General features: G+C 41.9%; 9 protein-coding genes across 9 annotated transcripts; all 9 read left to right on the top strand.

Moving 5' to 3' along the window:
• Nucleotides 1-27: 27 nt before the first annotated feature.
• Nucleotides 28-1,533, top strand: LOC132260819 (vesicular glutamate transporter 3-like). The gene is made up of 4 exons (XM_059759170.1): nucleotides 28-378; nucleotides 429-609; nucleotides 665-1,196; nucleotides 1,263-1,533. Exons 1-4 carry the CDS (start codon nucleotides 28-30, stop codon nucleotides 1,531-1,533), a joined length of 1,335 nt encoding a protein of 444 aa, XP_059615153.1.
• A 40-nt stretch (nucleotides 1,534-1,573) lies between these two features.
• LOC132259482 (sialin-like) lies at nucleotides 1,574-4,450 on the top strand. Its single transcript, XM_059757131.1, has 6 exons — nucleotides 1,574-2,142; nucleotides 2,206-2,512; nucleotides 2,565-2,678; nucleotides 2,742-3,168; nucleotides 3,225-3,501; nucleotides 3,604-4,450. The coding sequence occupies exons 1-6, from the start codon at nucleotides 2,090-2,092 to the stop codon at nucleotides 3,902-3,904; spliced, it is 1,479 nt and encodes a 492-aa protein (XP_059613114.1). The 5' UTR covers nucleotides 1,574-2,089; the 3' UTR covers nucleotides 3,905-4,450.
• Nucleotides 4,451-5,076: 626 nt separating this feature from the next.
• Nucleotides 5,077-6,817, top strand: LOC132260818 (vesicular glutamate transporter 3-like). The gene is made up of 4 exons (XM_059759169.1): nucleotides 5,077-5,353; nucleotides 5,415-5,961; nucleotides 6,020-6,296; nucleotides 6,354-6,817. Exons 1-4 carry the CDS (start codon nucleotides 5,120-5,122, stop codon nucleotides 6,694-6,696), a joined length of 1,401 nt encoding a protein of 466 aa, XP_059615152.1. The 5' UTR covers nucleotides 5,077-5,119; the 3' UTR covers nucleotides 6,697-6,817.
• Nucleotides 6,818-7,285: 468 nt separating this feature from the next.
• On the top strand, nucleotides 7,286-9,176 carry LOC132260811 (sialin-like). Its single transcript, XM_059759161.1, has 4 exons — nucleotides 7,286-7,543; nucleotides 7,884-8,430; nucleotides 8,491-8,767; nucleotides 8,838-9,176. The coding sequence occupies exons 1-4, from the start codon at nucleotides 7,286-7,288 to the stop codon at nucleotides 9,148-9,150; spliced, it is 1,395 nt and encodes a 464-aa protein (XP_059615144.1). The 3' UTR covers nucleotides 9,151-9,176.
• Nucleotides 9,177-9,649: 473 nt separating this feature from the next.
• LOC132260810 (sialin-like) lies at nucleotides 9,650-11,185 on the top strand. The gene is made up of 4 exons (XM_059759160.1): nucleotides 9,650-9,907; nucleotides 9,966-10,512; nucleotides 10,566-10,842; nucleotides 10,900-11,185. The coding sequence occupies exons 1-4, from the start codon at nucleotides 9,650-9,652 to the stop codon at nucleotides 11,183-11,185; spliced, it is 1,368 nt and encodes a 455-aa protein (XP_059615143.1).
• Nucleotides 11,186-11,346: 161 nt separating this feature from the next.
• LOC132260799 (sialin-like) lies at nucleotides 11,347-13,158 on the top strand. The gene is made up of 5 exons (XM_059759142.1): nucleotides 11,347-11,432; nucleotides 11,489-11,771; nucleotides 11,875-12,415; nucleotides 12,491-12,767; nucleotides 12,825-13,158. The coding sequence occupies exons 1-5, from the start codon at nucleotides 11,395-11,397 to the stop codon at nucleotides 13,156-13,158; spliced, it is 1,473 nt and encodes a 490-aa protein (XP_059615125.1). The 5' UTR covers nucleotides 11,347-11,394.
• A 92-nt stretch (nucleotides 13,159-13,250) lies between these two features.
• Nucleotides 13,251-14,934, top strand: LOC132260798 (vesicular glutamate transporter 1-like). The gene is made up of 5 exons (XM_059759140.1): nucleotides 13,251-13,312; nucleotides 13,385-13,652; nucleotides 13,710-14,250; nucleotides 14,313-14,589; nucleotides 14,652-14,934. Exons 1-5 carry the CDS (start codon nucleotides 13,251-13,253, stop codon nucleotides 14,932-14,934), a joined length of 1,431 nt encoding a protein of 476 aa, XP_059615123.1.
• A 649-nt stretch (nucleotides 14,935-15,583) lies between these two features.
• On the top strand, nucleotides 15,584-18,543 carry LOC132260797 (sialin-like). The gene is made up of 6 exons (XM_059759139.1): nucleotides 15,584-15,691; nucleotides 15,762-16,062; nucleotides 17,233-17,346; nucleotides 17,411-17,843; nucleotides 17,910-18,186; nucleotides 18,243-18,543. The coding sequence occupies exons 1-6, from the start codon at nucleotides 15,618-15,620 to the stop codon at nucleotides 18,541-18,543; spliced, it is 1,500 nt and encodes a 499-aa protein (XP_059615122.1). The 5' UTR covers nucleotides 15,584-15,617.
• A 1,764-nt stretch (nucleotides 18,544-20,307) lies between these two features.
• On the top strand, nucleotides 20,308-24,206 carry LOC132260405 (uncharacterized). Its single transcript, XM_059758478.1, has 3 exons — nucleotides 20,308-20,660; nucleotides 22,442-22,648; nucleotides 23,556-24,206. Exons 2-3 carry the CDS (start codon nucleotides 22,453-22,455, stop codon nucleotides 23,936-23,938), a joined length of 579 nt encoding a protein of 192 aa, XP_059614461.1. The 5' UTR covers nucleotides 20,308-20,660; nucleotides 22,442-22,452; the 3' UTR covers nucleotides 23,939-24,206.
• Nucleotides 24,207-25,763: the final 1,557 nt, after the last annotated feature.

Below are 25,763 nucleotides of genomic sequence, written 5' to 3'. Positions count from 1 at the left end.
AAATCTCGAAGATCCATCGTTACCATCATGGGTCTTCTGGGTTTCTTCAACGTCTACGCCTTGAGAGTGAGTTTCAGCGTGGCAATTGTTGCAATGACAAGAAAATTGAACGTGACAACTGAGAATGGAACGATAATTGAGAAAGAACAGGAATTTGACTGGGATTCTGAAGAGCAAGGATGGATACTCAGTTCCTTTTTCTACGGGTATTTCTGCACTCAGCTTTTCGGTGGAATATTGGCGGCTCGCTTCGGAGGTCACGTCGTTTTCGGGATTGGAATTGGAGGAAGTTCTGTCCTGATGATGTTATCGCCTCTGGCTGCCAAGTTGGGAATGTATCCGCTGATGATCGCGAGGATTATCATCGGACTGTTTGAGGTGAGGATTCAACCCTTGTGAATTTAATTCTCCTCTAATCTGTGTGACTTTTCCAGGGCGTCGTTTATCCGAGTGTCCAAGACGTCTATTCGCGTTGGGCGCCGATCTACGAGAGAACGACGATGTCGGGATTTGTTCACAGCGGAAGTCACTTGGGCACCTTCGGATCCTTCCTGTTGTCCGGCCTTTTCGCCCAGTATTTGGGCTGGGACAGCATTTTCTACGTCTTCGGTCAGTATTTCTCACTTCTTAGTTTGCCTTCTTGCTAATCAGTGGCGTTTTGCAGGCGGTTTCGGCTTCGTGTGGTTCATAGTGTGGATGGTTTACATAAAGAGAGATCCTGAGAGCGATCCTCGCATTTCTCCCGAGGAGAAACTCTACATCCAGTCGAATCTGGAGGACTCGCGGGACAAGAAAAGCCTTCGGCCGCCTTGGAAGGCCATCTTCACCTCTTCCGCCGTTTACGCGCTCATCACGGCCAACTTCTGCGACACGTGGACGAACTACACGTTCCTCACGCAGATCCCGACCTTCCTCAACGACATCCTCAAGTTCAACCTGGGAACCACGGGCATTCTGGCGGCTGCGCCTTACCTCGTCTTCATCTGCTTGGCAGCCGTCGCGAGTCCCTTGAGCGACTTCCTGCGCTCGCGGAAGATCCTGAGCACGCAGAACGTGAGGAAGAGCGGCATCGCCATCGGCTTTCTCCTCAGCGGAGCATTTCTCGTCATCATGTCCAACTCCAGCGACGCCACGACAATCATTGTGTTCCTCATTCTCGCGGTCGGCGTGACGGCGTTTTCAAGGACCTCTTTTTTGTATGACTAGGCGAATCGTTTCATCAGTTTTGTTCTAATTTTATTCCTTTTCTTTATATTTTACAGCACAAATCCTTTGGATTTCGCACCGAATTACGCCTCAATCATAATGGGAGTTTCCAACACTTTCGGCACACTTCCTGGAATTGTGACACCGACTTTGGCAGGATTTATCGTTCGAAATGGCACTCAGGATGAGTGGAAAATCGTCTTCTACATTTCCACGGGATTCTGCATTCTCGGAACTGTGATTTATGCGATGTTTGCGAAAGGAAGCGTCCAAGAGTGGGCGAAAAGTGGCAAAATTCCACCTGCGACACAATCTGAAGCGCGTTGAGGGTTAATTTGCAGATAAAAAGATGTTTGTTTCTTTCCAGCGTGTAGGAGGAAGACAAGCCACTTAACATTACTTGTTTTTGCAATACCAGCAAAATGATTATTTTCATTTGTCATGTATGCAAAAGTGAAGTATATTTAATGTATATTCATGCTTGTATGGTCATTAACCGTAAATATTACTCAAAGATTATTGCTGATTACTATGTTAAGAGACTGAAACGTCTCTTTATTGCTTTTCTATATGATCTTTTTGGAAATGACTTTTCATACCACTTGGCTATAAACCCCTTTTCGATTCTCATCAATAAATTGTTCACCTTTCGCACATACAAAGCCGCCAAAACACAAACACACGACAAAATACTTAACACATTTCCAACAGTGAAATTAAACATTTACAACAGCATTTACACCTGAAGTGCTGAGTTCTGTGAATGAAATTCCCCCAACTTGGAATCAGTCGATTCCCATCGCTTAGCGTGTGAACAGCGCAATTTCATTTTAAGTTAGAATCGTGAATCTTACTGTGAAGCTTACGCAAGTGCGAAAAAGTCATGAAGGGCGGGGAAAGTAATAGAGTTGCCGAAAATATGACGATAAGCAACAGGTGAGCGACGATCTTGGGAGAAAGATGAGGGATTTTTGTTGAAAAGCATCTTTCATCTGGTAGCCAATTGGGTCCTCCACGAGGGACTCAGTTGACGTGGAAATTCTGGCAACAGAGACGCTACATCTTGGTGGTGCTGGCGTTCCTTGGCTTCATCAATGCTTATGCACTGAGAGTGAATCTCAGTGTCGCGATCGTGGCAATGACCGAGCCGAGGAACGTGACTCTGGACGATGGAACAGTGGTGGAGAAGGCGGAGTTCGACTGGGACTCGAAGCAGCAAGGCCTGGTCCTCAGCTCCTTCTTCTATGGCTACATCTGCACTCAGATATTGGGTGGCATAATCGCATCGAAGATCGGCGGCCACTATGTAAGCCCTTATTAGCATTCAATAGCCGCGCCTGACCTTGCCTCTCTCGTAGGTTTTTGGGTTGGGAATTGGGGTCACGGCCGTGATGACGCTACTCACTCCGCTGGCAGCGAAATTCAATATCTACGTACTCGTGGCGGTGCGGATAATTGAGGGGCTGTTTGAAGTAGGTCTCTCTCGCCCAGCTGAAATCTCTTCGTTTTATCTAAAGTGGCTTTTCACATTCCAGGGAATCACGTTTCCCTGCATGCATGCCATTTTCAGCCGATGGGCGCCAATGTACGAGCGATCGCGGATGGCGAGCTTCGCCTTCTCGGGCAGCTACTTCGGCACGGTGGTTTCCCTGCCCTTGTCCAGTCTCTTGGCCGTCAACTGGGGCTGGGAGAGTGTCTTCTACTGCTTCGGAGCCTTGGGCTGTGCCTGGTGTGTCGCCTGGCTGGCAATCATCAAGCCTGGCCCTGAGACTGATCCCTACATCTCCGAGGCGGAGAAGACCTACATCCTCAGCAGCATTGGCTCCAATGAGAAGCAGAAGATCAAGCATCCTTGGAAGGATATTGTCACTTCGACAGCAGTTTGGGCTATCGTGGCATCGCATTTTGCCGAAAACTGGGGCTTTTACACCCTCATGACGCAGCTTCCGGCGTTCCTCATCGGTAAGTCTAACCCTGAATCTGTAATATGTGAAGTTTATCATGGAGTTCTCTTGAAGACACTCTTGGCTTCGATTTGGGGGAGAGTGGCTTCCTCTCTGCTGTTCCTTACCTCGCAATGACTTGCTTGCTGGCTGTTGGCGGTTATCTGGCGGACTGGACGCAAGTCAAGGGATATCTAACGACTGGCCAGGTTCGGAGATACTTCAACTGCGGATCATTCCTGGCCCAGACGACATTCATGATGCTCGCAGCGTTTCTTCTCCATCCAGTTTGGAGTGTTGTCTCCATCACTTTGGCTGTTGGTTTGGGCGCCTTTGCGATTTGTGGATACATGTAAGCTTTATTTGGACTTCTTCTATTCCCACTTACTCATTTTACACCCCTTTTACACCCCTTTTACACCCCTTTTACACCCCTTTTACACCTCTTTTACAGGGTGAATCCTCTGGATCTGGCGCCAAATCACGCCTCTGTGATATTCGGCTTGTCCAATACCGTCGCGACGATTCCAGGAATCGTCAGTCCTCTTCTCACAGGCATAATCGTGACCAACAAAACCAACAGCGAATGGCAGATAGTCTTCTACATTTCGGCCTCCATTTATCTGCTTGGCGCATTTGTGTACTGGTTCTTGTGCCGCGGAGAACTTCAGCCATGGGCACAGACTTTCCCAACAGACCAGCAAGTCCAGCCATCAGCCGCGAGCGCGGGAAAAGAGGCAGAAAAGACGGTGTGATATCGTAAATCAAGTGTGACACTAATGAGGGATCTTCATTGACTTATAGCTGATAAGAGTTTAATCTATAATTGGGCGATTTGCCAATTGACATGCTTATCAAACGTAAAGAGCCGCAGTGAGTCTAAATAGTGCTGAGATAAGCTGGTAAAATCAAGATTAATTGTGATGTGCCTATTAACCCTTCAATAAATCTTGATTAGTTCGGAAAAAAACTTGGTCTATTTGATCATATGATTTACCAATTGATTGTTGTTTCGACGCTGATAAGAAGCAAGGGAAATAGTTTCAAAACATTGTTAAGCATTTAATATGCAGATTGCCCTGCTATATTTATCATTCTATAACCCTTATCTTGACATCTGACCTTTAGTGTTATTCACGACAAAGTTAGAGAATGACTAAGGAAATTATTCTTAATATCTATTAATTAATGTAAGCACGAGGCGGTTTTGGAAGAAATATTTTGTGATTTTTTATTGGCTTTAATATTAGAAAATTGAAAGGGTAAAAATTTGTAAAGATCGTACAAGAAATACACAGATTTTCTGCTAAATTCAAGCATATCTTTTGACTGGTATAAAAAGCAAGCAGACGAAGAAGACGTATAAAAAAGTATAAATTAAGGCGTTTCAAAATCCAGTAAGATGATCTTGGAAATTAGTCTAAGATGCTTGGCGTAAATATCATAATTTGGCTACAATATCTTAAACGGAATTTTTCATTCATTGTCATCAAGATTATTTGTTAATTGAAAATTGTCAAACACGTTTAAAGCTGTTGTAGCGCTTAATTTAATCTAAGATAATTCCTACGCTTTATCAACTGTTTAGTTGAACTTCAATCGCTTTTCTTACGACAACAACGCTTGTTAGACACGAAATGGGACATTCTCAAATGGTGAGCACAAAACACAATTGATATAGTTAAGTTATCTTGAATTACGACGTGAGACTTTCCCCGAAAACCGTGTAGATAAGTCCTGATTCAGCAATGAGAGACAGCGAAATCAGTCGTTGTTTAGCCGCGAGATAAATCGGAGCAAATTTGAGAATGAGCACAGAAAGCTCCACATTGAATTCAATTGAAGAAACAGTGAAGAAGAAGCAAGTGTTCTCAGTGAAGTTCTGTAGAAAATCCTGTTGTAATAATTGATCCTTTTCCAGGGATGTCGGTTGGAAGTTTTGGCAACTGCGGCGCTATGTTATCGTCTTCATGACTTTCTTGTCATTCATCAGTATTTACTTGAATAGAGTTTGTCTGAGTGTTGCGATTGTGGAAATGACGAGAAAGTTTGAGAAAACTGTGGAAAATGGCACTATAATTGAGGATCAACACTTCAATTGGGATTCAAAGCAGCACGGAATTGTTCTCAGTTCATTCTTCTACGGATATATTTGCACACAAATCATCGGCGGAATTTTAGCCTCGAGATTCGGTGGTTATTATGTGAGTATGATTGATAAGAGATAAGCTGTAGATGTTTTTTCAGCGAATGTTTCACACTTAGATTTTGCTCTGTGGCGTCGGAGGATCGGCAGTGATGACATTATTGGCTCCTGTTGCAGCTTCCACGAGTATTTATTTCCTGATTGCAGTGCGAATTGTTCAAGGATTCTTCGAAGGATTTAATTTGTCTTCGATGCACGCCATCCTCAGTCGATGGGCGCCTGTCTTTGAACGCTCCAGGATGACAAGTTTCTGCATTATGGGATGCTTTATAGGAACAGTAATCGGCATGTCTTTATCAGGAGTTCTAGTGTCTCAACTAGGATGGCAAAGTGTCTTTTACTGCTTCGGAACTTTCGGAATCCTTTGGTGTTGTGTGTGGATCGCATTCATTCGGCCATATCCTGAGACTGACTCCTTCATATCCAAAGAAGAAGCCACATATATAGTCACAAGCATAGGAAATGAGGCTGAGGAGAAGAAGAAAATCGTCCATCCTTGGAAGAAAATTCTCACATCAACTGCGGTTTGGGCAATTATGGCATCGCACTTTGCCGATAATTGGACGTACGTCACGTTTCTTACTCAATTACCAACTTTTCTCAGAGGTAAGATTACAGATCTAGATTGATTGCGTATTTTGGTTATTAAATTAATCTCTTGTAGATATAATTGGACTGGAAGTTCAAGCGTCTGGAATTATTTCGGCAATTCCTTACATTATAAGAAGCTGTTTTTTAGCCATCGGAGGTTATTTGGCTGATTGGTGTCAGATTAAAGGATATTTGACTACCAGACAAGTTCGTCGATACTTCAATTGTGGAGCTTTTCTCTTCATCTCTGCTTCAATGCTGTTTGTAGCATTTCTAGAAAATTCAGTTGCCATCGTCGTCTTCTTATCCCTCATCATGGGTCTCGGAGGATTCTCCAATGTTGGGTTTATGTGAGTATTTTCACTGACCTGCCAATATTATTCAATGTTAAATTTACTGCCATTCAGGATCAACCCTTTGGATTTGGCGCCACAACACGCTTCAGTAATCTTCGGGGTTTCCGGCACAGTTGCTTGTCTTTCTGGCATCGCCAGTCCTTTGATAACTGGCATGATCGTCATTGATAAGACGAGGGAACAGTGGCAGAATGTCTTCTTCATAAATGTGGGAATAAATATTGCTGGCTGCATTTTCTACTGGATTTTCGCCAAGGCAGAACTTCAACCGTGGGCGAAGAATCGAAATATTGTAAGGTTAGAAGATCGCGCGATGTTTTCGATTGATGAAAGAGATAAAGAAGAATTGGATGAGTTAAATCCAGATAAATCAATGTCAAGTCCACCAAAATAAAATACATTTAATGAACATTTGACATCAGAATGAATTAAGATTGTCAACAGAAAAACCAGATTGAAAGTGATTTACTTACATATGCAAATACTTCAAGTGCTTCAGGTATTTAAATTTCAACAAGTGGAGATGAAAACAGAGAGATTTACTATGATATTAGCAAATTTGCTTAATACAATTTCACACACAACATTCAATATTACGATAATTTTTCATTATTTGTTATCTTTGCCATTTTTTCTCCTAAATTTCACTTCGATTGTAAAACTCTTTGTTGGGAACTTTGAAGCGTTCTCAAGTGGAGACCCAAAAAAAACTTCCAAATCTAGAAGTTGTCTGAAGGCAAGTAAGTCTATCTGCAAATATGAATAGATAGCTTCGAAGTCGGCAACAAGATACTTTATAAATTAGTCGATGCGCAGCTTTGAAACTCTCAACACGTCAAAAATTAGAGAATGATCTCGGAAAGTTCTTCACAAATAGCCGAAACAGTGGAAAAGTAAATAATTTTAATAGAATTTGTAGAAAACATTTGTAGTTGACAGACAAAGTGATCCTTTGCAGGAATGTTGGCTGGAAGTTTTGGAAGATGCGTCGCTACACCGTTGTCTTCATGATATTTTTATCATTTATTAGCATTTACATGAACAGAGTGTGTATGAGTGTGGCCATTGTGGAAATGACTAGGAAATTTAACACAACTCTCGAGAATGGCAACATCGTGGAAGATCAGCACTTCGCATGGGATTCAAAGCAGCAGGGACTGGTTCTCAGTTCATTCTTCTACGGCTACATGTGTACGCAAATCATCGGCGGAATTTTAGCCTCGAGATTCGGCGGTTATTATGTGAGTATTCCAGCAGGCAAAGAAAGCTAAAGAAATTAGGTATTTTTGCTGAAAAGTTCTAATGTTACTGAGCTACAATTTTAGCAGCCCTCGAACAAAAAGTGCATTACAAACGCAGAAATTTCAAGAAAAATATGAAGCAAATTTTTTCCTTAAATTTTCTTAGCAATATTCTGAATTCCCTGAATTTTTCTGGTGTTTTCTGCTAAATATTTTGCTAAATTTATTGCTTTTTCTGATTAGGACTTAACAAGGAAACAGAAACTCCAACTTCCATGTATTTTCCGAGCGAAATTCATTCACAAATTCAAATAACTTCTAAGGAAGTACTTAATTTCAGATCGTTTTGTGTGGCGTCGGAGGATCGGCATTGATGGCCTTATTGGCTCCTGTTGCAGCTTCGACGAGCATTTATTTCCTAATGGCAGTGCGAATAATTGAGGGATTCTTCGAAGGATTCAATTTGCCATCGATGCACGCCATCCTCAGTCGATGGGCGCCTGTTTTTGAACGCTCCAGGATGGCAAGTTTCTGCATTATGGGATGCTTTATGGGGACAGTAGTCACGATGCCATTGTCAGGAGTTTTAGTCTCCAACTTGGGATGGAGAAGTGTGTTTTACTTCTTTGGCAGTTTTGGACTTATTTGGTGTTGTGTGTGGATTTCACTCATTCGACCATATCCCGAGACTGACTCCTTTATATCCAAAGAAGAGGCTGCTTATATAATAAGGAATGTGGGCAATGAAGCTGCGGAGAAGAAGAAAATCGTCCATCCTTGGAAGAAAATTCTCACTTCGACTGCTGTTTGGGCAATTATGGTATCACATTTTGCCGATAATTGGACTTACACTACACTTCTTACTCAACTGCCAACGTTTCTCAGTGGTAAAATTAAAAATTCAAATAATTGAAATTGGGAGAAATTCTAATCAAATTCTGTTACAGATATAATTGGATTGAAAGTTCAAACGTCTGGAATTATTTCGGCAATTCCTTACATCACAAGAAGCTGCTTTTTAGCAATCGGAGGTTATCTGGCTGATTGGTGTCAAATTAAGGGATACTTGACTACCAGACAAGTTCGTCGATACTTCAATTGTGGAGCCTTTGTATTGATCTCTGCTTGTATATTGTTTGTTACGTTCTTAGAAAATTCTCTTGCCATTATCTTCTTTTTATCCTTAATCGTCGGTTTCGGAGCCTTTGCTAATATCGGTTTCATGTGAGTAAATGTTCCCATTTAGATGCTCGAACTTGTGCTCGAACATGTCTAAGATTCTCCTTCCTTTCAGGATCAATCCTTTGGATATAGCGCCGAACCACGCTTCAGTCATTCTTGGCTTATCCGCCACTACAAGTGTCGGAGGAATCGTCAGTCCTTTGCTGACCGGCGCGATTGTGACTGATAAAGCGAAAGATCAGTGGCAAATCGTCTTCTTCATATGCGTGGGAATTAATGTGGTTGGATGTCTTTTCTACTGGTTCTTCGCCAGAGGAGAATTGCAACCTTGGGCTGTGTCACTGTCAGACGCTCATGAAATGACTGATAACGCTAAGAACACTGATAAGGAGAGAGTTCACAAAGACAACTCTGATTCACGATAAAGCTTGTAGACAATGTAATTTAGCGACATTATTAGATATAAAAAAAATGTATTTTCTACACAGTAAATATCTGACTTGGTAATTTATTCTTAAGAAAAAGGTGATTCAATTTAGGGTTGGAACTTCAGGAAATCCAGTTGAAACAGGTGAAAAATGATTTTATAGCAAAACCCGCACAAATCAGTATCATATTAAGCAAGATAGTGTGCTTCTTACGTGTTTACGTTTTGTGAGTTAGATCATTAACTTTAATCGACCTACTTTGGGTATTCCCTAGATATGGACTATCTAAAACAGATTCGACACAAGTGCTCCGCTTATTGCCCCACTTGGAATCTGTCGAAAATCAGTCTACTCGAAGTGCTGGCGGAAAACGCATCAGCTGAAGCATGACTGAGGAAAGTGAAGTGGTGGAAATTAAGCAAGTAGTGAAGCTGCTCAGAAGCATCACATACCGATTTTGTACCTTTTCAGAGACGTGGGATGGAAATTCTGGAAGATGCGACGCTACATCGTCGTGATTATGACCTTCCTGGGAATCTTCAGCATTTATTCCAATCGCGTTTGTCTCAACGTCGCGATCGTGGCGATGACGCAGAAATTCAACGTCACTCTCGAGAATGGAACTGTGATTGAGGATCAGCACTTTGACTGGGATTCTAAACAGCGAGGACTTGTCCTCAGTTCATTCTACTACGGATACATCTGGACTCAGATTATAGGCGGTGTTTTAGCTTCGAAGTTCGGTGGATATTACGTGAGTAAAACACTTTAAATTGATGAATTTGATGCTTGAAAACGAACTTTTAACACAGGTTTTCGTATTTGGAGTCATTGGATCGTGCTTGATGGCTCTCATTACGCCCGTGGCTGCATCTGCAAGCATATATCTGCTGGTAACTGTGCGAATCATCGAAGGTCTGGTGGAAGCGGTGATCATGCCATCGATGCACGCGATCCTCAGTCGATGGGCTCCTGTCTATGAGCGCTCCAGGATGGCTAGTTTCTGCATCATGGGCTGCTACGGAGGAACCATAGTTGCGATGCCCGTGGCGGGTGTGATTGCTTCAAATGTCGGCTGGCAGTACATTTTCTACGTCTTCGGCGGTCTGGGTTCAATTTGGTGTGTTTTCTGGGTCCTCTTCATCAGACCCATTCCCGATAAAGACACTTTCATAACCGACGAAGAAGTTACTTACATAGTCAAGAGCATTGGCAATGAAGCTGAGGAGAGGAAGAAGATTATTCATCCCTGGAAGAGCATTTTGACTTCAATTGCTGTGTGGGCAATTATTATATCGCAATTTGCGGAAAATTGGTCATTCATCACGTTGCTCACTCAATTGCCAACCTTCCTCAGTGGTAAGATTCTTGAATTCCATGCAAGAACCACATTTATGACATCATCTTTGCAGACGTTATTGGGTTGAATGTGCAAATCTTGGGAGTTGTCTCGGCAATTCCTTACTTAACCCGAAGCTGTTTCCTCTCGATCGGAGGTTATCTGGCTGATTGGTGTCAAATAAAAGGATATTTGACTACAAGACAAGTTCGACGGTACTTTAGCTGTGGAGGCTTTGTCGCTCTTTGTGCTTCGGTTCTTTTGGCGACTTTCCTGGACAATTCAGTCGCCGTTGTGCTTTTCCTCACCCTAACAGTGGCCTTTGGAGGAATTGCCTGCATTGGACATATGTAAGATCAAAACTATTCTTCAGTTGGCACGAGATAATAATGCTTTCATTCCTTCAGGATCAATGCATTGGATTTAGCGCCAAACCATGCTTCAGTCATCTTCGGATTGTCCAACTCTGTTGCGACTATTGGCGGCATAACGAGTCCTTTATTGACTGGAGAAATTGTGACTGAAGGAACCAAAGAACAGTGGCAAATTGTCTTCCTCGTGATCGTGGGAATGAATGTGATTGGATGCATTTTCTACTGGTTTTTCGCCAGAGGAGAATTGCAACCTTGGGCAAATTCACCTGTTGAGTCGAGGAAATCTATGCAGATGGAAAATTCTGAAAAGAATATATGATACTGTAAATCAAACGATATCTTTATTGAGGTTGATTGCAAATGCCGTACAATTGGTAGGAATGTGAATTGCTGATTCGATAAGCTGCATAGGATTACCTGTGATACTGAGTAATGAGATAAGATTAACACAATCGCCTTTTCTCTCCTCATCCGCATAATTTCATTTTAATCTTACTCCACTCTCAAGTGAATAAAGTGCTCTAAACAATGACAATTTCACCGAACACTGAAACCGCAGAAAGCACGTACGTGATAGAAATTCTTAGTGATCAAGCTGGTTGTGAGTAAAATTCCCTTGCAGAGACGTGGGATGGAAGTTCTGGAAGACAAGACGCTATATTGTGGTCTTCATGACCTTCCTGGGACTCTTCAGCATCTACTCCATCAGAGTGTGTCTCAGTGTGGCGATTGTGGCGATGACGCAGAAGTTCAACGTCACTCTCGAGAATGGAACTGTGATTGAGGATCAGCACTTTGACTGGGATTCCACGCAACAAGGACTTGTGCTGAGTTCCTTCTTCTACGGATATATCTGGACTCAGATTATAGGAGGTGTTTTAGCTTCCAAGTTCGGTGGATATTATGTGAGTTGAGCAGACAATCAGTAATCTGTGAGACAATAACTCTTATCACAGGCAAAGTCTACTTGAACTTGAATACTATTTGATATTTTCTGGTTTTGTCTAGATCTTTCTTTGCGGTGTTGGAGGATCATCTCTAATGGCTCTTCTAACTCCTCTCGCGGCATCTTTCAACATTTACATGCTAATGGCCGCGAGAATCCTAGAAGGACTGTTTGAGGGAGTGATTATGCCGTCGATGCACGCCATCCTCAGTCGATGGGCTCCTGTTTTTGAGCGCTCCAGGATGGCTAGCCTCTGTATAACAGGATGCTATGCAGGAACAGTGATTGCAATGCCTTTGTCTGGTGTTTTAGCTTCAAATCTAGGGTGGAAGAGTGTCTTTTACTATTTCGGAAGCTTTGGAGCGCTCTGGTGCAGTTTATGGATCTTATTCATTCGACCATATCCTGAGAGTGATTCTTTCATATCCAAGGAAGAAGCTGCGTACATAGTCAAGAGCAAAGGAAGTGAGAGTGAGGAAAAGATCGTTCATCCTTGGAGAAAGATCCTCACATCAACAGCTGTTTGGGCTATTGTCGTGTGTCATTTTGCTCAAAACTGGGGCTTCGACACTTTCCTGACTCAATTGCCCACTTTCTTCACAGGTAATTGCTCTATTTCAGGATCTTCAGGACTTCATAAAGTGAATTTGAGTAATTTAACGCTTGTTTTCTTCCTAGACATCCTCGATCTTCCAGTGCAGTTGTCAGGAATCGTCTCTGCACTTCCTTACTTGACGATGACTTGCTTCTTAACTCTTGGTGGTTATTTGGCAGATTGGAGTCAAATTAAAGGATATTTGACCACCAGACAAGTTCGTCGATACTTCAACTGTGGAGCTTTTCTCGCCCAGAGTCTATTCATCATTCTGGCCGCATTCCTCCTCAATCCAGCCGTTGTCATCTTCTGCCTGACACTCACAGTTGGATTGGGAGGCTTTGCAAATGTTGGATTTATGTTAGTTCAAGAAATGAAGTTTCTTCTCCGCAAATTAATATGGAATCTTCTCCGCAGGATAAATCCTTTGGATTTGGCGCCAAATCACGCTTCAGTCATCTTCGGCTTATCGAACACCATTGCAAATATTCCAGGAATAATTGCACCCATTCTGGCAGGCTTAATCGTGACAGATAAGACCAAGGAACAGTGGCAAATCGTCTTCTTCATCGTTCTGGGCATTAATCTGCTGGGATGCACAGTTTATTGGTTCTTTGCCAGAGGAGAATTGCAACCTTGGGCAATTTCTTCAAGTGCCAATTCAGGAAAAACGGAAAAACCCCAAGAAATTGATGATCACGAGAAGGTCGATGGCGCGGGAAAAACATTTATGTCTAGCGAAATAAAATGATAGTTTTTTCAACTTCTGCTCTCATTATCTGTGGATTCACATTGAAATTGTGGTGCTTAGTGTTGACTAAACCTTCGGAATATCAACTTGACATGAAGTTGAAGTTTTACTTTGATTTACTGAGGGCGTTCTTGTGGGGCTTTCGTAAGCGCAGGTGATGAAGTGTCAGCAAATAATTACCATCAGTGAATTATTGTAATCCAATTCGAGACACTCCTTTTTGCAGACTCGCAATTGAAAACAGTGTGATTGACGATGTTTCCATTTGGAAGCGGAAGCGATACTTGGTTTTCCTGCTCTTGTCGCTGGGCTTCATGTGTGTCGCCTTCATGAAAATCTGCCTGGCAGTGGCGATTGTGGAAATGGCAGGAGATGATCATGACTTCGATTGGGACACGAGAAAGCAGGGATTCGTCATCAGCACCTTCCTGTACGGCTACATAACTTCTCAGCTCCTTGGCGGATTGGCTTGCAGAAAGTTCAGTCCAATCCATGTAAGTCACTTCTAATTACTTCAGCGCCTCACTTCATGTCTTGATAATCATCTCCAGATTTTCTCCACTGGCGTTGGAGTGGCGGGACTCTTAGCCATCCTGCTTCCTTCAGTGGCTGAATTAGGCTACGAATGGGTGATGGTTTTGCGAATTGTGCAGGGATTTATGCTGGGCACGAGTTATCCTGTCCTCTTGACTCTGATAACCCGTTGGGCGCTGATGCACGAGCGCGCCAGGCTGATTTCTTTGGCCCTCTTTGGGATGTACACCGGAGGAGTGCTGTCGCTTCCAGTTTCAGGCGCTCTCATCGCTGCCTTCGGCTGGAGAAGCGTCTTCACCGTGTCTGGCTCTTGTGGTCTGATCTGGGCGCTCGTGTTCGTGAGCGTGGTGAAAGCTGGTCCAGAAGTCGACGTGCTCATCACTGAGCGAGAGAAAATGTTCATTCTTCAGCAGCTCGAGGGAATCACACCGAAACAGCATGTCATCCCGTGGAAGGGCATTTTCACGAGCTCCGGCGTTTGGGCAATTGCGGCGATGGCTTTTGCCCAAATGTGGGGATCATCAACGTATTTGGCGCAACTTCCCCGCTTCCTGAAAGGTGAGTGAATTGCGAATATCGTGTGGATAAGTTGCTGTTCTCAGGGATGATTTTCCCGCCAGATGTTATGCATTTGAGCATCGACGAAGCTGCCTTCCTGTCTGCGTGTCCTTTCCTCTTCACCTGCATCTCAATGCTGGTTTCTGGATTCATTGTGGACTTGGTTATTCAGAAGAGATTCTTCACAGCTCATCAAACGCGTCGTTTGTTCACTCTATTTGCTTATGTTTTGCAAACGACTTTAGTAGTGACTTCAATTCATTTGCCCGACAAGATCAGCTTCATTGTCGTCCTGACTTTAGGAGTGATTTGGGAACCTCTCGCCATCGCCTGTTTCACGTGAGTTAAGAAAGACGAAAGACTTAACAATAACTTTGTACAAATAATGATGTCTTTTTCAGTGTTAATATCGTCGATCTCTGTCCAGTTTCCGCTCCTATTATCCTGTCTCTGACGAGCACAGTGTCCTCGATTGCAGGAATATTAACACCAATTGCTGTTGGATTTCTCGCCCAAAATAAGACGCTTAAAGAGTGGCAAACAATCTTCTACATCATCGGAACATTTTATATTGCTGCTGCCACGATTTATTGGATATTCAGCAAGTCTGATATTCAGCCCTGGTCGCCGGTGAAGAATCGCCCAGAAAATAACCAAAACACCCAAAACACAGAGACTCCTTGAGATGCTTTGTATGCTCAAAAAACTCACGATATAAAGTGATTGACGCACAAAAGTGGTCTTTATGTATTTATGCAAAAAAGTACATACTTTTCGGCTTTCAGATTGTTCTTGTTCGATCTGGAATTGTGATCTGAGACGCGGTCAATGGATTCGAATATAATTTCATCAATAATAATGTCAGAATTTTCACCACTGTATAAAAAAGAATCTCATTCATTCAGCCAAAATGCTGTTGTCATCCACATTAGACACGTTTTTTCGGGGATTTCCTAACAATGACGCTGAATACCTTCCCAATTTACATTTAATTTACCTGATCAAATGACAAAAGCCGGAGAACAAACAATAATACTGCGCGCTCTTCTCATAGAGATGATGAGACAGTATAGGAAATGGCTATGAAATTGATCGTCCTCGCGGAGAATGCTAACAAGACGCTATTTTCGCGAGCTGCGGCTGGACCGCGATCGCTTGTTGGCATCTGGAGTGACCTCGCTGTAGAATTCGGTGGCCAAAAGACGCTCTGTGGCCACGAGAGTGGGAACGCCTCGTCAGAGATCGGCAGAACATATGCACTTTTGAGGAGGACGGGGTGGGGGCCAGCGGCTCAGGTGAGCGGCTCAGATGATTGTTTGAGCGATGGTGTTTCAGTGTAAATTTAGCGAGCGAGCGCGAAAGTTGAAATGAGTCCCAATACAACAAACTCCACAGTCGATTTGGTCTTGCGCGACACACAATCCACAGACACCATCAATTGGCAAGTTTCATCCACTCTTCCTCTCACAGGTGCACAGTGTCTCTAACCAATTCACGTGATCTCCGCACAGTGCCGCGCTCGTGGAAGACAAGATAGGATGGCAGTTCTGGAAGAGGAGACGCTATCTCCTGGTTTTCCTCATTTCCTTCGGCTTCTTCAACGCCTACGCCATGCGCGTGAACCTCAGCGTGGCCATCGTGGCGATGACTGAGGTGAGAACCACCACGCTGGACAATGGCACAGTCGTGCAGGAGCAGGACTTCGCCTGGGACTCGAAGCAGCAAGGACTGGTGCTCAGCTCCTTCTACTACGGCTACATCTGGACGCAGATCCTGGGCGGCGTTCTGGCGTCAAAGTTCGGAGGCCATCATGTAAATATCCCTCCCCGCCTTCCCTCAATTTTCCACACGTGAAGATGCTGAGCAGTTCAGTAATCTCAGCGACAAAGCTCAGAACAAACGAGCGGGATTTTCCATCACGAAAAGCGTTTTGCAATGGGCAACAAGTTTATTAGTCATTGTGCAACCGTGCGGAAAAGGCGAGAGTTGTTCATGCAAATCTGTACACCACAGAGTCTCTTATCTTAAGAGAAAACATTGTATTTCCGTGAGCGAAACGTTTAACACTCAGTGCAGTTTTTGACAAAATCGTTTATAATATCAAGGGGTAGATATTATGGTTGGAAGTGGTGTACAGCTTTTAAGAAAGTGTTTGGAATTGAATTTTGCGAAATATATAGAATATTTGCTTTGCAAAAGCTTCGTTTTCTACAAATTGAAGCATTTTTTTTTTTTAATTATTTGACATATAAAAATCAATTAAATCGCTTTTTTAGGTTATGTGATTTATTTAAAACAAATTCTGGTGATTAAATAACCTTTAAAATCATCTAATTTCTCTTTTCTTAGCAGAATTGAGCATTTTCGTTCGAAAATAACTCTACATTAGTTAGGAAACAGCTTTAAAGTCAATCATAACCTCAAAATAGTTTAAGAAAATTCTTTTAGCTTAGTTATTTTTACGGGTTCTGCTCTAAAGTGGCAAATTTAACCGCATTATTTAGTGGACAATTTGAACAGACATTATTGAAAGCATTTTCTGAAGACTAAACTAGAAAATCAAGACGTCAAGTGTCCGGAAAAGATTCAAGACATATTATCTCCGCCTTAGTTTATATTTTGTAGGTCAGCAAAGGAAGAATTTAACAAGGAAATTCATAATTTTTTTCTTCAAACCATTTATTTATGGCACTAAAAAGCATAGATAAAACCACCCTTGCAATGCTACCTCGCATAGAAGTGACAAGAAGAAGTTTTATTGCCAAAGGTCATTAATTTATAAGAGGCAATTAATTTAATTTCGCCGGTAGAAGCAAAAATTACGGTCTTTTATCAGTTTAATGTACTTCAAAAAGTGTCTCAAGTACTGTAAACATTCACATGACCTTTGATACATTTTGGTACACCGCATTTCAATAATCTCCTCGCCTTGTCTGTATTACATATTCACAAAATTTTCCGCTCATTTTTCTTCTCGCTCAGGTTTTGGGATTTGGAATAGGCGCCACTGCAATTCTCACACTCTTGACGCCAATCGCGACAAACATCAGCATCACAGGATTGGTTGTTGTGCGAATTCTGGAAGGATTCTTCGAGGTGAGCTTGAAGGTTTGTCGTGAAACACTATCAGAAATGATGTATTTTGCTGTGTGTTTCCCAGGGAATTACTTATCCTGCTGTCCAGTCGCTCCTGTCGCGCTGGGCTCCCATTTACGAGCGCTCTCGGATGTCCTCCATTGGCTACATTGGGAACTACGTCGGAGTCTTCATCTCTCTGCCGGTTTCCGGCTTCCTCACCGTGCAATTCGGCTGGGAGAGTGTCTTCTACTTCTTCGGGGCGATCGGGTGCGTGTGGCTCGTGATGTGGACAGCCATCGTGAAGGCTGGCCCAGAGCTGGATCGATACATTTCGGAGCAGGAGAAGAACTACATTCAGCAGAGCATCGGCGAAGTGGTGAGCGAGAAGGAACGCATGAACATCCCTTGGAAAGCTCTCTTCACCTCCTCAGCCGTTTGGGCAATTGTGGCGTCCAACTGTGGAGAAACTTGGGGCACTTATACTCTTCTCACGCAGCTTCCGACATTCCTCAAGGGTGAGAAAATACTCCAAACAAACAGTCCTGAACCTCAAAATCTCACTATTGCTGGTAATCTTTCAGATGTCATGAACTTCAATGTTGGCGCCACAGGATTTCTCTCGGCAGTTCCTTATCTGGCCATGAGTTGCACGCTGATTTTCTCGGGATTCCTCGCGGATAAGCTTCAGGAGAGGAAAATCCTGACAACTCTGCAAGTTCGGCGATACTTCAATTGCTCAGCTTACATTCTCGAGATGATCTTCATCCTCCTCACAGCCCATATGCAAGATCCTGTCGCTTGCATGGCGTGCGTGACCATCGCTGTGGGCTTCAACGCCTTTGCACTCTCAGGATTCCCGTAAGAAAACAACTCATTTCCTCAGGGAAGATGATCTAATTAACACTCCTTTTCAGTGTGAATCCGCTCGATTTGGCTCCGAATTACGCCTCAATTATCTGGGGATTCTCCAACACGATCTCCACCATTCCGGGCATCCTCAGTCCCCTGATCGGGGGCTTCATCGTGACGGACAAGAGTCGCGAGCAATGGCAGATTGTCTTCTACATTGCCGCGGCGGTTTATCTGATATGTAGTCTCATTTACTGGTTCTTCGCCAAGGCGGAACTTCAGCCATGGGCGCAGAGAAACACTCCTCAGACTCCCCAGAAGATCACCGAGAAACCGCCACAGCCCGAACATCAAATGAGATTCTGAATTTCTTGTATTCAATTGTGTAAATTTCTGCGATAAATCAATTTCAGACATTCAAACTGCCCGATTTCCCGCCTAAAACGAAATTAACGGCCTGAATAGCGACGAATCGGTTCGCGCAGTCCATCGAGAAGTGAAACATTGCGCATTGCGTGATCTCATCGCCCGTGGAAGAACTCTGATCAGAGATAATAATAATACAGACGAACAATTCACGTATTCAGCCGTATTTAGTTAATTGTACTTTGGCAATTCAGAAAATCATTCTCTTCTTGCTTTGCAAACTCTGCATGCAAATTTTTAGCAATGAAAGACACTTTAATTAAATACAAACCGGAGTTGTTCTGGATCACAGATAATGACATTTTTCGTGTAATTGATTGCTAAACACAATTTATAATTTTCGCGTGAAGCTAGAGTTTTGATATTTTCCACCAATATTCTCTCAATAATAAGTATTGACCATGAGAAGTTTGAAGACATTCTTCCTAATCCTTAATCCTTTTACCTTATCAAAACCGCACAAAAGAAGAAAATAAACCTAAGATTTTTATTAGCGCCGTTTCGGCAATCTTTGATTATTTGTCCGGTTAATTTGTTTTGTGTTTTTAAAATGGTTCAAATTAATCTGAGGTGTCTTCAGGATAATTATCCTGTAAATTTTTAATTTTTATCTAGACTTTATACGTGTTTGATATCAAATTTTGATTAAGTGAATATCACATTATGAGTTGTGAACAATACACGACTCAAGAGGATCGTTCGGAGGTTTTTCGACGGGGAAATAAAGGAAATTTAATCAGGGAGATAACCAGAAGGACCTTTTATCCTAGAAGGGGAGTTTGGAGCGCAATTGACCGTGTAAAAAGGGTTGATTTTGCGGTAAAAGTGTCGCGAATACATTTTTCGACAAATTGTGCAGCATTTTTGGGTGAATTTCGTCATATCTGCTTAAAAGTTCCATTAGAAATTGTGTCCTAAGATCCCTCTAATCCTTTTAATACCGTGAAGAATAGATTTCATGAGTATAACATGCATAGTTACATAAAAGAGTGATTCAAAGCTTAAAAACCTCACCGCAAAACTGCGCATTTGTGTTTCAGATGTAAAATTTTCATGAGTCTAGACACAAGATTTTCCTATTAATACCAACAATTTTACTCAACTATTAATTTGCATACAAACACTACAAACCAAACAGCCGAGAAACTTGTCTGAGTTTATCCAATTAATGCCAGCAAGTTTACAATTAATCTGCATGTATCAATAGACTTAGAAGCAAAACGATTTCCACTACGAATCTTGCGAATGAATAAAATATTGATTTATGAATGACTTTCTTCGCACACAAACTGTGCTCGTACATTGAAAGCGCGATTCACAGAAAGATTTAATTAGTTAAAATTTCAAATTAGCGACACTGTGAGAAGGCGTTTCTCTGGGTGCATTTGAAGAAAGTGCACTCAGCAATGCATTTATGTGGACAATTACCTGGAATTTCACAGTGCGCACGCTTCGAAATGCCCTGTGGAGAAATGCGTCATCCACTCTAAATTATTACGCGGCCGATCCTTTAGTTCTTACCATGGATTCGTGACTATTTCATGTGTAAATAGTGGGTCGTGACCCATAAACTCTGTGCGATAAGAAGCGCCAGGAAAATCAAGTACACTTCTTGGAAGCATTCTCGGGAAGGAAATTCTCATATATTCTGTATTTCTCGTATTTCTTTCAACTTTGTGCTTCATTTTTGCGCTGACATCGGAATTCTGCACTTTTTGCCGCCCGGAGAATTAAAACAAGTTAATGCTGGGGAATTCTTTTGGGTTTTTGATGACGTCGCAACACACACACACACTCGCACACACACCAACGCATTCACACACTGTCCGAGTGGCGGTTGTGTGTTGGCTGTTGTGCGATGAAACTCGTTCAGTGACGGATCAGCCATTGGATTTAATAGACCTTCGCAGTAGTTCGTTCTTAGCTCTCAGTGCGCGTAGTTGCGTGGAGGAAATACGTGTCGAAGAAAGAAGGAAAAGTGAGGTTTAATCAATTGGAAAATAGCAGTGAAGCACAGCTGACGGAATACCATTGAACCTTTGCCACCGATTTTACAGGTAAGTCCGTCAGAAGTGGGCGGAAAAGTGGCCCCAAAAGCAGCGACACTCTTGTCTGGTCTGAGAGAACATCACAAAGTGCCTCAGAGAGGAGATGATTTTGTGACTACGCAGTTCACAAATGATTCCTTCTAACATCGGATGAGAGAGATTATTTTTGTGCTCAAACGGAGGGAGATTTTCTTATAGTGTAAATAGAGTCTCTTTATGTAATTCCATCTGCCGTCTCAATCCGACGCTCAGCGTGAGAGAGGGAAAAAATGGGCAGAATTTCTCTCTTTTGCAACATCTCACGTTTGATTTGCTATTTCACAATTTTGCTGTATTTTTCCAACTATAATTTTACTAAAAAAAAAATCAGCAAGTCAAGTGTGAAATTTATCCACATGTTGAGGAAGCTTTGCAAAGGGATATGAGATAAGAAAATGCAATGATATTTGATTCATACAGAGAAATAGAGAAGAATTTGTGTAAATAAAGAGGAGGAATTTTATCAAGTGTTAAAAATAGACGGCAAAATGCGTGGAACGAAAGTTTCATGTGATTTATCACATATTCTACTAATAGGTCAAGTATAATCTTTCCGTTCTGGAATGCATCTTTTCTATTAGCGAAATCATTGCTGACGATTGATGTCAAATGTCCAGCTCTCTTCATTTGATAACGTTCATTTGGTTCCATTTTACATAGGGGAAAACCGGCACAATTTGCCAGTATAAAATATAAAGTCGTAAATAATTTAATGACAATGTTTTTTCAGCTGTTTTTTTGTTGCCTTTTTACCTTCAATTTCCAGAGAATTTAAAATTCCCCTGAATTACTTGCGGAATATATAATTAGAATATCACAATGACATGAAATTAGTCATATCTGGCAGCAAATATTGCAGATATTTTTATATTTTGATAAGGTTGAAACACACTGACATTCAGACTATGAATCTTCCATGGAAAATAAGCAACATTTTCACACTAAAACCTCTTTTATATCAGTGTTTTTCACTGTTTATCAAATCATTGTAGCAAAAAAGACAGCTTCTAACGCGCTTCTCGGAATTCTCGTGACTGAATATTAATTTTCCGAATGAAGTTTCACTTAAAAGTTGGGGTTTTTATTATTACAAACAATTCTCATCTGTCAGCTAACAGCTAGAATTTTCCCGTGAAGCACGAGAAAAAGTCTAAATTTGGATCACTGACCAAGAGAGTCCAATGAAAATGATAACCATTTATCTAATTCCTCTCTGGGCATATTAGCTAAAATTGTTCTATTAGGCGAACTAATCCAATGACTCTACAGCATAAGACATCCAAATTGTTTCCTTTTTATGCAAATCTCCCTTGCGAACAACTCTGTGGAAGCTGTAGAAGAGGATGAGATCAAAGTAGGAAAAAAAAACCTCCAGAGAACATTTTCACCTTCAAAAGTCACATCGTCGAAGCGTGTTTTTGAACCTTTTTGCTGGATCTTCTTTCCGCTCAAGGCTGTCAATCAGCGCGCAGCTTTTTGTCCATTCCGCGACCTGGTCAGAAGAGGGGAAAAAAGCATTCGATCACTCGCTGGCGGCCACAAGAACTTTCCATATCGTTTAGAGGCGCTGCCAATGTGCAAATTGGAAATGCGTGGCTGCGCCATTAGAGAGTGTCTTGGCGATCCGATCCACTGAGCTCGATTCTCAGAGAGCCTGAGACTGAGACAAGAGAGTCGCGCGCGCTCATTTCCATCCGCCTTAATAGAGACGCTCAATTGCCTAATTAACCTGACTGATTGCCTCATTCCAGGAAGCCACAATATGCCTATTCTGCGGAAGTGCTGCTGCTGCTTCAGCCTCAAGACTGGCGGCGTGATTCTGGGCTGGATCGGAGCCGTGTCCTCCTTCCTCGTCCTCGTGATCACGCTCATTGCCATGTGCAATGTCGACACCATCGTTAAGGCGCTCGTCGAGCAGACGCAGGAGAAGCAACTCGATCCCGAGATGATCAAGACGTGTAAGTGGGAAAAGTCATGGGAAAGGTTCACAATTACTCTTCTCAGCTAAAAAAAAAGTGAAATAAAGCCAGCGAAATGTGTGTATTTACCTTTCTTAGAGATTTTGGGGATAAACGCGAAACATACAAAAGTCGCGTGATATTTTTAGTCGCAACTCGTCAAGTACAATTCACTTTTGAGAAAGAGCGGTGAGAATTTCTCAACATTCAGCGTAATTAGCGGATTTTTGAGTCAACAATGGCACAAGACTTTTGCTTAGAATACTTTAAAAATATATATTTCATATGGAAGCGTGTAAAATAACATATAAACATGTACACAATCATTTCTTTAGTATGGATTGTCAACAAACTTTCATAAGTCAATCAACCATCACAGCTAAGGTCGCTTTTTATGGTCTCGATTCAATTTTATCACCACAAACTATTTCAGACTTCATGGATTGATTGTAACAAGAGTAAAAGCAGCTAATAACTCGAATTTAACCGAAAACTAACTGAAAATTAACTACAATCTAACTGACTATTTTATAACTAAGATTTTCAGACTGTCTTGAAGGAATTTTAAGCAATATTTGATGATTTTCTGCTTCTAATTGCACTTTTCGATATCATAAGCTTAGTTAGAATTTTTCTACCTCAAAATTAAGGATGAAAATTTGAGGTTATATTTGATCTGAACAATCTTAGTTTGCAGAATCGCGATTTACAATGAGTAAAAATACAGAAAATGCACAATTATACTATTAAATGAGAAAAAATGTTGTTTTCAGTGCAATAATGTCTATTTTTAACTCTTTTTCCATCCTTAATAAGTCACATAACCTATAAAATAAAGTCAAAATGGAGACTTGAAGTGTCTGGAATGTCTTTCAGCAATTGCTAATCACTTTCACTCCCTTTGCAGATGTGCAGATCTTCCTGGGACTCTACATTGCCGTGTCGCTGATTGGACTCATCTCGGCTTCCCTCCTGATCGCCGGCGCCGTGCGCAGGAATCGCTATCTGATCCTGCCGTGGCTCATCACCACCGGCATCAATGTGGTGCTGGGCTGCATCGTGGCCATCTGCCAGGTGGTCGGCGCCATGACGCATGACATCGGCGCAGGATTCGCTGTGCTGCTGCTCATGGGCGCGATCATCGCCTTCGAGATCTACCTCTGGCTCGCCATCCTGTCGCTCTTCCAGCACCTGCGCGAGGAAGAGCGCAACAGCGTGAGCCCCGCGGCGCTGATCTACAAAGCCCCGCCGCCCAATGATGGCCTCCCATCGTACACGGGCTTCGCCTAAGAAGGCTTTTTAATCGATCTTTTTTTAACACGTGAAATACAGCTGTGAAATTTGTTGTAATTGAATGAATTATTCTCATATATACAAGAAAAAAGGAAATGCGAAGCAGAGTTGCTAAAAGAGTTACCAGCAATTCCTTTATTATTTACAATTAAATCAAATAAAATATATCGAATATTTTGTGTAAACAGAGAGAAATATTAAATGGAGTTTAAAATAATAACGAATTTATATGTTGGGATAAAATACATTTCAAGTACATCTCGAATTAAATAAAAAGGAAGAGAATAAATGTATCACAAAACAGTGTTTTTACGTTTACTTATGCTTATGAGTTCTGAATATTCTTCGGGTTATTTGAAGATTTCTGACGCTTTATTAGCCAAAACTAGAGGTCAACTGAAGAAGAGTCGAGAAATCTTAGAAATACAAGCGCGCGTTAAAGATTTCAGTCACTTTGGAGCTTTCTGCGGCTTCAGTTGGGCAGAAATCTCCGCGCAAGAATGCCAATCTTGAAGAAGGTGAAGAAGTGTTGCTTTTGTGTCTCTCTGAAGACGAGTGGATTGATTCTGGGATGGATTGGAGTTATTTCGTCCTGTCTCGGCATTATCGGTGCCATTATTGCGTTTTCTTATCTTGAAAATCTCAACACAACTGATAATAACTGGGAATTCACTTTACGAAAATTCGGTGAGTGCTTTGTGATGAACATCCTGAAGACATTTTCTAACCTCAATTCCTTAAGGACTCGAGTACGGATTGGGCTTGAGCGTTGGCTTGTGTGTCGTCGGCCTCGTAAGCAATGTTCTTCTGATCATCGGGACAAAGAAGCGAAATCACCTTCTCCTCTTGCCCTGGATCATCACAACAATTTTCTGCATCTTCTTCGGCTTGGCAATCACCATCACGGCATGCGTGATCGGTTTTGCAAACGGAGAAAGCATAGGAAAACGCACGCGACGCGTATTAATACATTTGCTTTTTGCAATTCCGTTTCACTTGTGGTTTGCCGTCGTTTCACTCTTCCAAGAACTCCGCGACGAAGAAAGGAATCGCGAAGAAATATCCAAGAAAATCAATATTGAGCAAGAAAATCATCCGTACATAAATATGATCTGAGAAAGTGTTGAGAAATTGCAGATCTCAATCAGTTCTTGAATACATTGTCTGAGTAATCAAGGGAAAATCAATAAAGAATATAATAATAAATCACATTCATTGTGTGCTTTTGTAATTAGTAAGTTTACTCATGTTTGTGATTTCTAAAAATTCTTTGTGTTATTTGAAGATTTCTGACGCTTATTCATGAAAAACGTGGAGATAAAGCCAAGGAATGTTGAAAAATTTGAAATTCAAAGTGTGATGAAGCTTTCAGCGTGTCTTCAAGTCACAATCTTCGGAGCTTTTCGCGGTGTAAGTTGACGAAAATCCTCTGCGCAATCATGCCGGTGTTGAAGAATTGCTGCTTTTGCGTCTCTCTGAAGAAAAGTGGAGTGATTCTAGGCTGGATTGGTGCCATTTCATCCTGTCTTTGCATCATCGGTGCCATTATTGTGTACAGCAATCTGGAAAACTATTATCCGCCTGACAACTATGTGGATTACATTTTTAAGAAATTTGGTAAGAATGCGAGAATCTTAACTAACAAATCTCTGTAAATTAATTAATTTACTTTTCCAGGAATCGAATATTTACTGGGACTCAGCATAACTTTCTCAATAATCAGCCTCGGAAGCGACGTCCTTTTGATCCTCGGGACAATCAAGCGAAATCGTCATCTTCTTCTGCCGTGGATTTTCACAACAATTTCCGTCATAATTGTGTG

The sequence above is a fragment of the Phlebotomus argentipes genome, unplaced genomic scaffold (genome assembly GCF_947086385.1).
Source record: "Phlebotomus argentipes unplaced genomic scaffold, Phlebotomus argentipes genome assembly scaffold_18, whole genome shotgun sequence".
NCBI classification, from domain to species: Eukaryota; Metazoa; Arthropoda; class Insecta; order Diptera; family Psychodidae; genus Phlebotomus; species Phlebotomus argentipes.
This window is presented reverse-complemented; position numbering and strand designations above follow the sequence as displayed.

What these genes read in the sequence shown, in the direction of transcription:
- LOC132259482 (XM_059757131.1), top strand. Translation starts at nt 2,090, where the DNA reads ATGAAGGGCGGGGAAAGTAATAGAGTTGCCGAAAATATGACGATAAGC. An exon ending in TAATTGAGGGGCTGTTTGAA is followed by an intron (nt 2,679 to 2,741) that starts GTAGGTCTCTCT and finishes TTCACATTCCAG; the next exon opens with GGAATCACGTTTCCCTGCAT. An exon ending in TTTGCGATTTGTGGATACAT is followed by an intron (nt 3,502 to 3,603) that starts GTAAGCTTTATT and finishes CCTCTTTTACAG; the next exon opens with GGTGAATCCTCTGGATCTGG.
- LOC132260819 (XM_059759170.1), top strand. Translation starts at nt 28, where the DNA reads ATGGGTCTTCTGGGTTTCTTCAACGTCTACGCCTTGAGAGTGAGTTTC. An exon ending in TTATCATCGGACTGTTTGAG is followed by an intron (nt 379 to 428) that starts GTGAGGATTCAA and finishes TCTGTGTGACTT; the next exon opens with TTCCAGGGCGTCGTTTATCC. An exon ending in CAGCATTTTCTACGTCTTCG is followed by an intron (nt 610 to 664) that starts GTCAGTATTTCT and finishes GGCGTTTTGCAG; the next exon opens with GCGGTTTCGGCTTCGTGTGG.
- LOC132260799 (XM_059759142.1), top strand. Translation starts at nt 11,395, where the DNA reads ATGACAATTTCACCGAACACTGAAACCGCAGAAAGCAC. An exon ending in CCAAGTTCGGTGGATATTAT is followed by an intron (nt 11,772 to 11,874) that starts GTGAGTTGAGCA and finishes GGTTTTGTCTAG; the next exon opens with ATCTTTCTTTGCGGTGTTGG. An exon ending in TTTGCAAATGTTGGATTTAT is followed by an intron (nt 12,768 to 12,824) that starts GTTAGTTCAAGA and finishes TCTTCTCCGCAG; the next exon opens with GATAAATCCTTTGGATTTGG.
- LOC132260798 (XM_059759140.1), top strand. Translation starts at nt 13,251, where the DNA reads ATGAAGTTGAAGTTTTACTTTGATTTACTGAGGGCGTTCTTGTGGGGC. An exon ending in GAAAGTTCAGTCCAATCCAT is followed by an intron (nt 13,653 to 13,709) that starts GTAAGTCACTTC and finishes AATCATCTCCAG; the next exon opens with ATTTTCTCCACTGGCGTTGG. An exon ending in CTCGCCATCGCCTGTTTCAC is followed by an intron (nt 14,590 to 14,651) that starts GTGAGTTAAGAA and finishes TGTCTTTTTCAG; the next exon opens with TGTTAATATCGTCGATCTCT.
- LOC132260405 (XM_059758478.1), top strand. Translation starts at nt 22,453, where the DNA reads ATGCCTATTCTGCGGAAGTGCTGCTGCTGCTTCAGCCTCAAGACTGGC. An exon ending in TCCCGAGATGATCAAGACGT is followed by an intron (nt 22,649 to 23,555) that starts GTAAGTGGGAAA and finishes CTCCCTTTGCAG; the next exon opens with ATGTGCAGATCTTCCTGGGA.
- LOC132260811 (XM_059759161.1), top strand. Translation starts at nt 7,286, where the DNA reads ATGCGTCGCTACACCGTTGTCTTCATGATATTTTTATCATTTATTAGC. An exon ending in ACTGCCAACGTTTCTCAGTG is followed by an intron (nt 8,431 to 8,490) that starts GTAAAATTAAAA and finishes ATTCTGTTACAG; the next exon opens with ATATAATTGGATTGAAAGTT. An exon ending in TTTGCTAATATCGGTTTCAT is followed by an intron (nt 8,768 to 8,837) that starts GTGAGTAAATGT and finishes CCTTCCTTTCAG; the next exon opens with GATCAATCCTTTGGATATAG.
- LOC132260797 (XM_059759139.1), top strand. Translation starts at nt 15,618, where the DNA reads ATGAGTCCCAATACAACAAACTCCACAGTCGATTTGGTCTTGCGCGAC. An exon ending in GCTTCCGACATTCCTCAAGG is followed by an intron (nt 17,844 to 17,909) that starts GTGAGAAAATAC and finishes GTAATCTTTCAG; the next exon opens with ATGTCATGAACTTCAATGTT. An exon ending in TTTGCACTCTCAGGATTCCC is followed by an intron (nt 18,187 to 18,242) that starts GTAAGAAAACAA and finishes ACTCCTTTTCAG; the next exon opens with TGTGAATCCGCTCGATTTGG.
- LOC132260810 (XM_059759160.1), top strand. Translation starts at nt 9,650, where the DNA reads ATGCGACGCTACATCGTCGTGATTATGACCTTCCTGGGAATCTTCAGC. An exon ending in CGAAGTTCGGTGGATATTAC is followed by an intron (nt 9,908 to 9,965) that starts GTGAGTAAAACA and finishes CTTTTAACACAG; the next exon opens with GTTTTCGTATTTGGAGTCAT. An exon ending in ATTGCCAACCTTCCTCAGTG is followed by an intron (nt 10,513 to 10,565) that starts GTAAGATTCTTG and finishes TCATCTTTGCAG; the next exon opens with ACGTTATTGGGTTGAATGTG.
- LOC132260818 (XM_059759169.1), top strand. Translation starts at nt 5,120, where the DNA reads ATGACTTTCTTGTCATTCATCAGTATTTACTTGAATAGAGTTTGTCTG. An exon ending in CGAGATTCGGTGGTTATTAT is followed by an intron (nt 5,354 to 5,414) that starts GTGAGTATGATT and finishes TTTCACACTTAG; the next exon opens with ATTTTGCTCTGTGGCGTCGG. An exon ending in ATTACCAACTTTTCTCAGAG is followed by an intron (nt 5,962 to 6,019) that starts GTAAGATTACAG and finishes AATCTCTTGTAG; the next exon opens with ATATAATTGGACTGGAAGTT.